General features: G+C 37.6%; 2 protein-coding genes across 18 annotated transcripts in view; both read left to right on the forward strand.

The window, feature by feature from the left end:
- The window catches only part of slc38a11 (solute carrier family 38 member 11), a 243,842-nt gene extending 240,839 nt beyond the window's left edge, over positions 1-3,003 (forward strand). For 12 of the 13 annotated variants that reach the window (XM_087266432.1, XM_087266427.1, XM_087266423.1 and 9 more), the window contains 2 exons: positions 1,085-1,219; positions 2,591-3,000. In XM_087266432.1, the coding sequence (XP_087122558.1) occupies positions 1,085-1,219; positions 2,591-2,875 (420 nt within the window). In that variant the 3' untranslated portion in view covers positions 2,876-3,000. Of the gene's footprint in view, positions 1-1,084; positions 1,220-2,590 lie in introns of all 13 variants that reach the window. The other variant, NM_001017644.3, reaches the window with a different exon arrangement.
- Positions 3,004-8,035: 5,032 nt separating this feature from the next.
- Positions 8,036-14,359, forward strand: part of cobll1b (cordon-bleu WH2 repeat protein-like 1b) — a 155,775-nt gene continuing 149,451 nt past the window's right edge. For 4 of the 5 annotated variants that reach the window (XR_015498704.1, XM_087265854.1, XM_087265855.1 and 1 more), the window contains exons 1-2: positions 8,135-8,328; positions 13,621-13,686. Coding sequence is in view for 4 of the 5 variants with exons in the window: in XM_087265854.1 (XP_087121980.1) it covers positions 8,288-8,328; positions 13,621-13,686 (107 nt within the window). In the remaining variant the exon portion in view is untranslated. Of the gene's footprint in view, positions 8,329-13,620; positions 13,687-14,359 lie in introns of all 5 variants that reach the window. The other variant, NM_001365214.2, reaches the window with a different exon arrangement.

Raw genomic sequence — 14,359 nt, forward strand, 5'->3', positions numbered from 1 at the left:
TTTGACTGGGATGGACAGTTCTTGGATCTGTTCTATTCATATTGAACAATCATCCTAGTTTTAAAAACGTTATATTAAAATACTTGTTATTACTCTGTAAATAATTGCACTTTCATGCAAATGATGATAAAAGTGAGTTAACAGTCTGACATCTGTCTGTCTTTATATATATACACTGTATATATATGTGTGTGTGTGTGTGTGTGTGTGTGTGTGTGTGTGTGTGTGTGTGTGTGTGTGTGTGTGTGTGTGTGTGTGTGCGTGCGTGCGTGCGTGCGTGCGTGCGTGCGTGCGTGCGTGCGTGCGTGCGTGCGTGCGTGCGTGCGACATTACTTTAAATCATTTGCGCATTCTCAGTAGCCATATTTGTAGGTGAATTGAATAAACTAAATTGGCCGAAGTGAGTGAGTGTGTATGGATGTTTCCCAGTACTGGGTTGTGGCTGGAAGGGCATCTGCTGTGTAAAACATAAGCTGGAATAGTTGGCGGTTCATTTTACTGTAATGACTCCGGATGAATAAAGAGACTAAGCCGAAGGAAATAATAATTTAGGAAATACTATGGAAATGTTCTTGCTCTGTTAAACATCACATGGAAAATATTTGTAAAATAATTTTAATATTACCTAATACTGTATATTGTACTCTAAAAAAAACTTGAATATAATGAGAGCAGTTACTGGGGACAGTGGTTCTTTAATATTCTGTAAAAAAAAGATAAATAAAAATTAGAATCAACACTTTTCTGATTTTTTTTCTTATAAAACATGTTGAAAACTTAGTTTTATTTACATATATATATATATATATATATATATATATATATATATATATATATATATATATATATTATTATTATTATTATTGTTATTATTATTATTATTATTTATTTATTTATTTTTTTTTTTTTAAGTGTAATAAGTGATTTTAAGTTAAATATTCTACTCAAAAATAATTTGAAGGTTTGGGTAAATACAGTATAATGTTAATAATAAAATGTATAAAGCAGTAAAACAATGTAGTAATAGCAAAATGGTAAAAATAGTGTTGGTAAAAAGTTGGTAATTGGTCTTGACTGTGTCCAGGTGATCTCCAATGCACTTTTTAAAGGAGGAGAACTCAGTAAATCTTCCCATGTCATCATAACCCTGGTGATCATATCAGCAACAACTGCCATTTCCCTTTCTTACGATTGCCTGGGTATTGTACTGGAACTAAACGTGAGTCTTCAAAGCAGAATATCAGTTTACAGTGCGGGGAAAATAAGAATTGAACAGGTCATGTTTTTTCCTGGGAATGATATTTCTAAAGGAGCTGTTGACATGGGATTGAACCAGAATTTGGTAAAAAAAACCAAACAATACAAACATAAACATAAAACCAAACAAAAAAGAAGAATGAAATGACACAAGGAGAAAGTGCTGAACTACTGAAATGTGTTAAATACTTTATATAAAAGACTTTTTTGCTTAAAGACGCCTCTCATATGGAGAATGAAGTCACATGCATTGCTCAGGTGGGAGTTTCTCACAGACTTCAACAGAGTGTCAAAATCTTGATGGTTCTGTGGGTCTCGTCTATCAAATATGAGCTTTTTGTATTTTCTATTGGATTCAAGTCAGTGTATTGGTTAGGCCATTCTACAGCTTGATTTTCTTTCTCTGAAAGCATTTGAGAGTCTCCTTGGCTGTGTTTTGGATCATTGTCTAGCTGAAATGTCCACCCTGGTTTCATCTTCATCCTCCTGCTAATGTAGATGTTGGACTGAAGCAGCTGATATTCATTTACAATGACGAAGAATAGTGTCACCAGCGATCTCTAACCACCAGAGGTCGCTGGAAAACATTCTCACTCGCAGAACTACAAATCTGCTTGTAAATGGACTTCAACTTCATACATGCTCTTCGCCCACACACACCTGCTTCCTCATTCAGACTGATTACACTCGCACTACCTGAGGATTGTCAAAGACTGATAACACACACTATTTAAGCAGCACACACACATTCAGATTGCGGAGTCTTGTTATCGGCCACAGTGACATTACAACGCGTTTCCTTTGTCTGCCTTTGCCGTGTTTTGATCCTTGCCTTATTTATTTATTTAATTCTGTTTGCTGCCTGCCTCTGACCATCTGCCTGTTGTTTTGACTTCGACTCTGGGTTGCCTTTATACATCTGTTTGCCAGTATTAAACACTGCTTGCCTTACAGTTCTAATAAACCTGCACGTGGATCCACACCTCTGTTGTCAGTGTCACTCCCGTCGTTACAGATAGAGGTTTTCTAAAGAACTACTGAGAGATTTCAGCTGCTGTCTGGGCTTTCACTGCCTTTAAACGCCTCCCTTTCTTCATGTGTTCAATACTTTTTCCTTGTGTCATTTCATTTTATTACACAAAACTTCATTTGTATGTAATTAGTTTTGTTTTCTTTACATATATGGATTTTTTTTGGTTGTTACCAACATCTGGTGAAGATTTCAAGTCATTTGCACCTTTAGAAATATGTTTTCTGAGAAAAATGATGACGTGTTCAATACTTATTTTGATAACAAATATCATGTTTATGTGTTTGTCTCCATCTCTCTCAGGGTATTTTGAGCGCAGTACCGCTCATGTTCATCTTCCCCTCTGCCTGTTTCCTGAAGCTCTCGAACGAGCGCTGGTGTCGAGGGGAAAACCTGATTGCCAGCATGATCCTGGTGGCGGGTGTTTTTGTGATGATCATCGGTTTAATCATGATGGCGCTCTTCCCTCAGGACTGTTCACACGGAGCAGAGATGTTCTACTGTAGCGCATCCAACACTTCCAGCACCGCTTCGCCCAGCAATATTCTGCAGTTCATTAACACCACACAGAACACAAGCATCGTCTGACTCTAATTAAATAATGCTTTAATAGCAGTTGTCACTGGAGTCTTTTTATATGGTGCTTTCTAGTGATATATTTCTAGTGTATTGTTAATACAGTTGTTGCATTAAAGGGTTTGTTCACACAAAAACTTTTCAATTCCCTGAGACCTTCATTTATCCATTCATTTTCTTGTCAGCTTAGTCCCTTTATTAATCAGGGGTCGCCACAGCGGAATGAACCACCAACTTATCCAGCAAGTTTTTACGCAGTGGATGCCCTTCCAGCCCATCTCTGGGAAACATTCACACACACACTCATACACTACGGACAAATTAGCCTACCCAATTCACCTGTATCGCATGTCTTTGGACTGTGTAGGGAAACCAGGGCACCTGGAGGAAACCCACGCGAACGCAGGGAGAACATGCAAACTCCACACAGAAACGCCAACTGAGCCGAGGATCAAACCAGCCACTGAAATCACATGGAATGTTTTGACCACGTCTCTTTTTCTACATTTTGAATATCTCTGGTTGCAGCACGATGGCTCAGTGGTTAGTACTGTCGCCTCGCAGCATGAAGGTCACTGGTTCAAGTCCTGGCTGGGCCAGTCGGCATTTCTCAGTATCAGACAGTTTCAGTTTTATTGACAAGTGTGCTTCACACACACAAGGAATTTGTTTTTGCTAAAGGAGCTTCCAGTGTACATAAAGTGAAACGTGACAACACAAAATAAATATGAAAACAAGACAAAGAAAGGGAAAAAAAAGACAGAAAAAGAAGAAGAAAGAAAGAAAAACAAAAGTGGAGTTTGCATGTTTTCCCCATGTTGGCGCGAGTTTCCTCCGGGTGCTCTGTTTTCAAAGACATGCGCTATAGTGGAATTGAATAAACTAAATTGTGTGTGTGAATGAGAATGTATGGGTATTTTGCAAAAAACAGAAATGTGCGCACATCTAGAAAATCTTGAAGGCAGGTGCATGATCAAAAAACAAACATTAGTAGCAAAAGATTCAAAGTAAATCGGCACACTGCCACTTTAGCTCTCTCAAAAAAAAATTTTTTTTTAATGTCAATATCACAATATCACAACGTTTCGACCGACATGGTCTTCATCAGGTAAAGCATTGCAAATGGAAGTGCTCCAGAAATAGTCAAACAGCTCTACACAGCACCTGCAGTCAATGTCTCCGAGGAAGTCTATAGTGAGAATTTGTATTTGTATTTTAAATGTCTGTTTGTAATGGTGTGTATGTTTTTCATATTGTTAGATGTATATTATTGTATGCAAATGTTCCTGTTTACCGGCTTGTTAGCTGATTGTGATTGACTGCAGGTGCTGTGTAGAGCTGTTTGACTATTTCTGGAGCACTTCCATTTGCAATGCTTTACCTGATGAAGACCCTGTCGGTCGAAACGTTGTAATGTATGGGTATTTCCCAATACTAAGGGTAAAACACATGCGTAAAATAGATGCTGGAATAGTAGGTGGTTCATGCCGCTGTGACGACTTCTGAAATAGAGACTAAGCAGAAGGAAAATGAATGAATGAAATGTCTCTAGACCCTTGCTGTCTATGGATGAAGAGATCTTCTAAAATATCTTTATTTGTGTTCTGAAGATGAATGAAGGTCGGGGGGGGTGGAACAACACGAGAGATAATTTTGATTAAACTAATAATAATAATAATAATGACAATAATAATAAATTACAAAAATGAGGAATAACTAATCAAAGCAAAAATATGCTAATTATATATACAGTTTATAGATACACTCACTGGCTACCTTATTAGGGATACCTTTTGAGTACTAGGTTGGCCCCCCTTTTGCCTTCAGAACTGCCTTAATCCTTTGTGGCATAGATTTAACAAGATACTGGAAATATTCCCTTAGAGATTTTGGTCCAAACTGACATGATAGCATCACACAGTTGCTGCAGATTTATCGGCTGCACATTCTCATGCGAATCTCCCGTGTCACCACATTCCAAAGGAACTCTATTAGATTGAGCTCTGGTGACTGCGGAGGCCATTTGAGTACAGTGAACTCATTGTCATGTTCAAGAAACCAGTCTGAGATGATTCACACTTTACGACATGCTGTGTAATCCTGCTGAAAGTTAGGTAGAAGATGCGTACACTGGTCATAAAGGGATGGACATGGTCAGCAACAATACTCAGGTAGGCTGTGGCATTGACACATGTCTCAGCTGGTACTAATGGGCCCAAAGTGTGCCAAGAAAATATCCCCCACACCATTACACCACCACCACGAGCCTGAACCACTAATACAAGGCAGGATGGATCCATGCTCTTATGTTGTTGACACCAAATTCTGACCCTACCATCTGAATGTTGCAGCAGACATTCGAGACCAGCCCTTCTGGCACCAGCAACCATGCCACGTTCAAAGTCACTCAAATCTCCTTTCTTCCACATTCTGATGCTCGGTCTGAACTGCAGCAGATCGTCTTGACCATGTCTACATGCCTAAATGCATTGAGTTGCTGCCATCTGATTGGCTGATTAGAAATTTGCGTTTTAGAGTTGTTGGAGTAGGTGTACCTAATAAAGTGACCGCTGAGTGTATATATTGTAAAACAAAATGTGTTTTAGGAGAAATGTAGCATACATAATAAAGGGATTGTTAATGCTATGATCAATTCTCCATAGACAAAATGAAGTCCTGCCCTACTATTGTTTTCTAGAAGCCTTTTTACTGCTATATAAGTCACAAAAATGAATGTTTTGCACTTTTTTACTGCATACAGTACATGCCACTGATTTTAAAGACTGACATATTTTAAAAAGCATCAAATTATATGATCTGAGGACAGTTCTTCAGTGCTAGAATCACATTTATTGCCATATTGTGGATATACTGCTCATAAAATGCATTAAAATCAAGAGTTGCATTCATTAATTTATTTTCCTTTGCTTAGTGCCTTTATTTATCAGGGGTCACCGACGCGGAATGAACCACCAACTTATCTAGCATATGTTTTACACAGCAGATGCCCTTCCAGCTGCAACCCATCTCTGGGAAACATCCATACACACTTATACACTACAGACAATTAGCCTACCCACTTCACCTGTACCGCATGTCTTTGGACTGTGGGTTAAACCGGAGCAAACCCACGCGAACGCAGGGAGAACATGCAAACTTCACACAGAAACGTCAACTGACCCAGCCGAGGCTCGAACCAGCAACCTTGCTGTAACAACAGGACTACCTGCTGCACCATTGCATCGCCCTGGTTGAAATTATGAAACTGTAATTTTAGCATTATTTTTAAATAGTATGTTGCATATATGACATTAATGTAATCCAAATATTAACTTGTAGTTGGCTGTCATATTATCAAGCATACTTTATGCCAGTGGTGCTCAACCCCGTTCCTGGAGATCGACCTTTCTGCAAAGTTCAGCTCCAACCCTGATCAAACACACCTGAACCAATTAATTAGGACCGGAAGAGCACTTGATAGTTACAGGCAGGTGTGTTTGATATGGGTTGCAACTGAAATCTGCAGGAAGGTCGATCTCCAGGAACAGGGTTGTAGGCTACACGCCTGTTTAATTTTTTTTATTAACAAGAAACAGCATGTACAGTTTTTTTTATACAATTCAGTCACTTTACATTTCTTAACAAGAATGAAATAAGTGAGAAAAAATAAAGTAAAGGAGAAGAGAAAGAAATACAAAAAACAGAGGAGAGGGTACATAATTATCAAATTACATATGCACATTTTCCAATTTTAGTTATTAACAAAAGTTATTAATGCACTTTTTCTACAGGAAATGCATATATACAAACATGTTATGTACAAATGTTAACTGAGGAGCATATATTAATTGTTTTAATTGCTTTTCTATTTTGAGACTTGGAAATCACTTCTATGTACAGTTAAATCTCTTTTTCTAGCACCATGAAGAGAGGTTTGATTTTGGAAAACTTGGATTTATGTATGTGAAATTTACAAAATAATAAAGTTTATATTAAAACAAGCATCTTTTAAAGTGCGATCCTTAACATAAAAACACAAAATCACATGTAAGATAAGGAAAAGGATTTTAAAATATTATGAGCAATAAAAGCTTCAACATTGATCCAAAAAAGTCGAGTATATTGTCAAGACCAAAATAAATGTGAAATAGTTTCAATAAAGCTTTCACAAAAACAGCATTCTAACTCAATATCAATTTTACATTTTTGTATAAATAATTTTGTGGGATAAACTCTATGAAGTAATTTAAATGATATTTCTTTAGCCTTATTTGTAATAAAAAAATAAATAAAATTGGGGTAATGACCATACTTGAGTCCAGTTTATATTATTGAAGATATTTTTCCAGTAAAAAATAACATACGGTATTGACAAATTAGTATTATTATTAAATTATAATTTCAAATTATTATTATTAAATATAGTTAAAATTATATTTAAAATTAAAGATCTAATTTTGTGATTGTTATAGGCTTAAATCAAGAGAAACAGATAAACCCAACTGAGGTTTGCTCTGATTTAGGAGGACAAACAGTAAGTGGTGATGTAGGCTACATACACTGCCTTTGTACAGCATATGTATGCCAGCAGGTATTGCCTCGGTTAGAATTGTAAATTCCTGATGTAACATGAATTTTGGATCTTGCCATAAATTCTGTAAATTGTGTAAAAAAAATTTCCGGCATTATTAAATAATTGATTAACTAGTAATAATCCATTGTTAAACCAATTGTTAAAGAATAGTGACTTATTTCTATACAATATATTAGCATTATTCCAAATAAGAAGGGTTGGTCACGCCTGCTTTATGCTGTATTTCCATGGATCAGGTTTCTATTGGATGGTTACTACAAAACTTCTCACAAGGTGTCGCTATATTTCCAGACAGTTCGCCACGTCACGACAACGGCTCTAAATCCTTATTAAATGTACTTGTAGGCCCATATAAATGAGAATGTATAGACTTGACAATCAGTCAGCCTGCTTCTATAATAGACCTATCGTAATAATATTCATGTATGAGAAAGCTTATCCCCTGCGTTGATGAACTTTCCAATGTGAAGGACTGCCCTCAAACAAATCCTCTCATTGCATTGCGTAGGGTTTTAGCACATTCGCCGCTTTGTTGAGGCTTTTATAGTCATGTAAATTCGCATTCCTTCGTCTAAATGCGGAGTGTCAACAGTGGATGAATCCCGCGTGAAGATGGCCGATGGGAGGGCGTCCTGTCAGGGCTGGGATATGCGGGGCAGCGACTCTCCCTCTCGGTTAAATGGGAACAGAGGAGCGTCTGTTGACAGGGGCAGGACTCTGGAAAATATGGTGGGAGTTGCAGAATTTTAAGGGGGTAACGGGACAGCTCGGAAACCTGCTGAAGTTTTTGTCGATGATGGTGTTTTGACGTGTTGGCGGGAGCGAGACTGATGACAGCTGACAGCCGCGCCAAACTTCAAAGGCGATCAAGGTAAGTTCGAAGCTCATTCAAACTGTAATGACGGTTTATCCGCGAAACGCTGAAAGAGATTGGGGATATAATTGTGGATTTAGATGTAAAAGATTGCTACTGGTCAGTGGGTGTCAAGTTTTTGTACTGTTGTTTTGCATAGCTTTATAAATAAGTACCCTACTTCTATTTTACTTAACGTTAGTTGTACTACAGTAGGCTATCTGGTTCGAACGTGAGTCGTAATATTTTGAAGGTAAATAACCGGCTAGTTTGTTTAGTTGTTTTTTCCAATCATGATATATTTTTCATTCTGTCATTTTGATTATATGAATATTACCAAAATTAATATTTTGTTGAGATAGAGCTTCGTGATGATGATGATGATGATGATGGTGATGGTTTTTTGCCATTTGACTTGACAGCAGTGTTGTAAAACACAAAGAATTGTCATCAAAATGTCATATTTACTTCATAGTTAACCACCGACAGATTTAGTTATCAAAGAAGTTTCATGTTAGTTACATTTAGTTTCCAAATTTTTATTAAAGAGATGAAAAGTGTGTTATTATTGACCATCTTGTCTTTCCAATCTCCTGAGACCTTCTTTCATCGACACTAATTAAGATATTTTGGATGAATTTTGAGCTCTCTCTCATCCTCAAATGACACCAATAGCATTGTGTTATTTTGATTATATGAATATTTAAATGTCAAATTAATATTTTGTTGAGATAGAGCTTGGTTAGACTTTGCCATGATGATGATGATGGTGGTGTTTTTGACATTTGACTGTTGACAGCAGTGGGAAAGTGAGTGTTATAGTGCCTATGTGCAACTAACCCTTTTTATGTTGTGGTAAACCAACATAAGGAATTGAGACCAAAATGTCATATTTGCGTCATAGTTAAACACTGACAAATTTAGTGATCAAGGGAGTTTAATGTTACATTTAGTTTCCAAACTTGCATTAAAGAGATGAAAATTCTGTTATTAATATTATTATAATTGTGTCAAATGCCCAAAGCAGGGGAGCCCAAACGTTTTTGTATGAATGGCCAAAAAACAAATATCATCGAGAGCCATAGACTGAAGGTAAGGCAAGGCAGGGCAAGTTTATTTTTAAAGCACATTTCATACACAGTTGCAATTCAAAGTGCTTTACACAAACAAGAATAAAAGAAACAAGTATAAGAAAAATAAAAACAAATGATAAAAAAAACATAAAAATAAATAAAAGTATGTTAAAACAGGTTATAAAAGAATGAAAAAGAAGAGAAAAACATAATAGTGGGATCTGTCAGACGTAGCACAGTGCTCATTCAGTAAAGGCACTGCTTAACAGATGTATATATCAAAATAAAGGTCATTTCCTCAGTTATTTAATAATATTTAAAAAAATAACATTAGACTAAATTAATAACATTACCCTAAATCATATTAACTAATGCAGTATAATTAGAAAAATGTAATCTATTATAATAAAAGCATAAACAGTCACATTTGCATTGCATTGTCTTCTATTCGTTGACTGACAGTATGTACAGTACATTTAAAAAAATCTGATTCATTTATAACATTTTTTTAAAAGGTTTCATTTTAGTTTGCTTTCTGTCGCTTATCAATGAAAAAAACAAACAAACAAACAAGCAAAAGATTACATTAAATTAGAAGTGACAGTCTCTAATCAATCCCCATCATTCTCCCTCTTTTCTCAGATGGAATGGCGGGGCAAATAAAAGGTTCCCATGGGCCAATTTTAGTCCCCGGGCCCTAGTTTGGGCACCTCTGCCTTAGGGCGTACTTACAATATGTACTATTGCCTTAAACCGGGCCAAAGCACACTTGACCCCCCTCCCGTCTCTCCGACGGCCCGCACTCACATTAGATTCGGGCCTGGGCATGCTTATGTCACCGATGATGCACTGTTCAGTAAGTGCTTTCTCTCAGCACAGTGGAGATTTCTTCAGGTATATCGATTTAGTGGTTTGATATGTAGTGACACGCAGTCAAATATTTCAGCGAACAGATCTGGCACCTTTGACGCTCATAAACAATCATAAAGTCTTCGTGCTGCAGGAGTTAGGAGGTTTCCTGAAGGTGCAGCTGTCGTGCAGTGAGGGGTTTGCGTCTCAACAAAAAAAAACAAAAAAAAACCAGATGAAACAAGACAAACATAGGATTGTAACAAATAAACAACAGCAGTTTGCGTTCATTGAACAGTTAGAATGATAATAAATCCATATGAAACAGTTCCTCAAAAGTCACATCTCGCTTTCAGTTTTGGGTCAGTGGCGTAGCGGACGGGCCCGCAGGGCACGCACCGCAGGGGGGCCCCGCGTGATGGGGGGCCCCGCGTCGTCGCGATTTTCAATAATTGAAAATCCAGCAATCCCAATAATCAAACTCGTGGGAACAACTGTGGTCGGAACCAAAGTTCACAGGTCTGTGTTCTCTGAACACCTCTCAAGCGGTGGACTACTTCATTCTGATTGCTTGCCGCCAAACCGCGTCATATCATAGCTCAAAGTTGACTTGATTTGATCTCTCCTTGACGCTCACACACCGGAGAAGACACACCGTGCTGTTTCTCGCCGCCGGTTCTCATTGAAAATGAATGACTTCTGGCTACTTTGACGCTCTTGCCGCTTTCGGTTTGTGTTCGCTCCTCAGTTTGTGAAGGCTTCCCTGCGTTGTCGCTCCACCCCGCCTGCCTTCCCAGCTCCTTAATTTGTGATCGCTTCCCCGCGTTGTCCCCCCCTCATTATCAGGGGGCCCCGTCAGTGATCCCTGCAGGGGGGCCTTCGCATTTTGCGCAACGCCACTGTTTTGGGTTCAGGCACGTTTTGCACTCGCACACTAGCGTACCGCGCCAAAGCCCAAGTGAACCGCACTCTGGGCCGGCCAAGTGAACTGTGCCTGAGCCCGATTTAGAGCACTCACACTTGTCAAATGATCCAGGAAACGGGCCTGGGCACGGTTTAGATAGCATAGTGTGAGTACGCCCTTAATGGCATAGTCACCCAAAATGAAAATTTACTGACTATTTCCTCACCCTTTACTTGTTTCAAATCTTTATGAGTTTATAAAATATCTTCTTTTTGTGTTCAACATAAAAAAGAAACTCACAGACATTTGAAAATAGTAAGTAGCAAGTTTATTTTTTGGGTGAACTTTGATGTTTACTCCATTATAACTGAACTCTGCACACATTGCAATATTGATATATTGTGCAGCCCTAGTAAGAATGGTATGAGAGCAATTCCAGCATTATGGACATGACATTTGCAGTACATTCTCAAAACATGAATTCACAGAGAAAGTATACGTTAACATTAAATTAAAACATCTGTTTATATTTTCCAAAACTACTTACCACACAGTTATGGGAGCAGGAAATATCAATCTGTAAACGTATTTTATATTTGAAATGAAGAAAATAAATGTGTTATGGACGTGACAAAAAAAGTCTGCGAGTTTACAGTATACAACATACTTTGTAGTTATTCTGTGAGTTAAACTGCACAATCCAAAAGAAATAATGCTAATCAAAAGGATAAGAGTCGGCTCACTACAGAACAAAAATCACTGATTTGATTTTATTTGACATTTTTTGCATTTATAAGGAAAAGGCTTCGTTATGGATGTGACATCTCTCCGTTATGCATGTGACAGATGTAAAAAATGTCACTTGTGTATTTTTGGTAAATGAAGTATAACATTTGGGTGACATTTGCACGTGATTGCTCATAACATGAAACAATTGCGATTTTAAAACCTTGATTTTTCCAGATCACGTTAAACCTTGAAACCGGTTATCATACCATGCCAAAAATGAGTTTTCAAACTGTTTTATTTTCCATATCAAAATGCTGCAGGGTGAACACTCTCTTAAGTTCATTTGCAAGGTTGTGTGGCTTATAAAAAAAAAAGATCCTCCCTTTCTGGGAAAACACCTCTACACACCCTGTTGAAAAAAAAAAATAAAACTAGTTTGTTGGTCTTAGCTGGTTTGAGTAGATCTCCCATACAGCTCATTTAAAAATGGCCAATAGACCCACCTGCACAGTAAAAAGTGTCTGTTAATTAACAGTTTCCATAATTTATGATCCACAAGTGTTTGTTTATGGTTGTGAATTGCATTATGGGATGTTGATCTCGGCTTTTGATGTTGAAAATTCAACTCTATAGTTTAACAAAGTGACTTTTATTTACATTTTAGTAAATTGGATGTATACTGTATATAGACAGGGCCGGAGTGGGACTCCTTTTTAGCCCTGAAGTTTCAAGCATTAGACCGGCCCAGTTCAGTTCACGACTGACTATATTAAAATAATGTCATTTCCATTTCCAATCTTGTCTTTTTTCAAGAAAACAGCTGCTTTAGAACTTAAATGTTCAACAACCTTACAGTTTTATATGTCTTAACAATAAAAAATAAATAAATAAAGAATTATTCAGGTGAGGATCGAACACGGATCGACAACGTCTAATGCAACGAGCTGACCATTGGACCACAATGAAGTTGTTATGCTGGTGTGGCCGGAATGATAGTTACCTCATCATTAACCTGCAGGATGCATTTTGCTCATGTGGCTGCGAGACAATAAATAAGAAGAGCGGAGCTGCGACAAAATAATCAATAAAAAGAGTGAGGCTATGGTCAAATAAATAAATAAATGAAAAAAGTGCAACTGCTGAGAGTGCAAGCAGCTAGAAACACCGGCCCTCGCGGCCAAAAAACGGACCGGCCCACCGGGAACTTTCCCGGTCCTGCCAATTGGCCAGTCCGGGCCTGTATATAGAGATAAATAAGTCTCTGAAATAAGAGAATATGTACTGGCAGTTTATTACTAGTTTTTTGTAGCATAATAAACATCACCAAACCAGGCAATATATCACTTTAAATTATTAAAATGTTAATAAAAGTCACTTTTCCAAACTTTTCAAGGTTAAAAGTTATTGCAAGAAAGATTAATGCTCCATAATGCAATTCAAAAGCATAAATAAACTCTGGTAAAATAAAAACATGAATCACAAAATACAGAAAACTGCTCATTTATGGATTTTTTTTTTTTAGTGTGACCAAACTGAAAGTCTACCACAACAGCTTAGGCTGGTTTAAATATAAAGATATCAAGATATCATTTTTAAACAATCAAATCATGCCAGTAATTGACACTGTGGTGTGTATGAAGGGAAGGGATGCACCACCTTCTGCAGAACTGACTCTTCTAGTTTAACCTCTCCATCTGTCAGCACTCCTTTATGCTGTGCCATGAGTTGAACCGACTGTTTGTTTCTGTCTTATAGTGCCAGGGATTGCAGAGCCGCTGCAGGGATGGATGGGAATGCGCACAACCGACCGCCTGACCGAAGGTACGTCGCCCGTAACCACTAAAAGATTTACTCCTTAGCTCTTTAGTCTGATCTCCTTAGAGCGGTTGTCATTCATGTTATGCGGTTGAGTCTTTCAGACATGATTATCTGTGTGTTGTTAACTCAGGAAGTGTATTTATAACTTTGATTTAAAGGGATAGTTCACCAAAAATGCAAATTGACTTACTATTTACTCAACCTTAACCTTTATAAGTTTTTTGAGACACGAAAGATGTTTTGATGAAAGCTGAAAACCTGTAACCATTTACTTTCCTAGGACAATACAAATACTATGGATGTCAATGGTTACCAGTTACCAGATTTCTTCAGAATATTTTCTTTTGTGTTCAAGAGAAGCAAGAAATCCAAGCATGTTTTGAACAAGTAAAGAGTGAGTTGATGATGAAAGAAATAATTTTTTTCTTTTTTGAGTAAACTATACTGTATTTTACTATGGATGCCAATGGTTACGGTGACACATTGGCTCAGCAGTGGTTAGCACTGTCACCTCACAGCAAGAAGGTCACTGGTTCGAGTCCCGGCTGGGTCAGTTGGCATGTTCTCCTCGTGTTCGTGTGGGTTTCCTCCGGGTGCTCCGGTTTCCCCTACAGCCTTGTATAGGTGCTATGAATAAACTAAATTGGTGAAAATGGTGCTATAGGTGAAAATGGTA

The sequence above is a fragment of the Danio rerio genome, chromosome 9 (assembly GCF_052040795.2).
Source record: "Danio rerio strain M-AB ecotype USA chromosome 9, GRCz13ab, whole genome shotgun sequence".
NCBI classification, from domain to species: domain Eukaryota; kingdom Metazoa; phylum Chordata; class Actinopteri; order Cypriniformes; family Danionidae; genus Danio; species Danio rerio.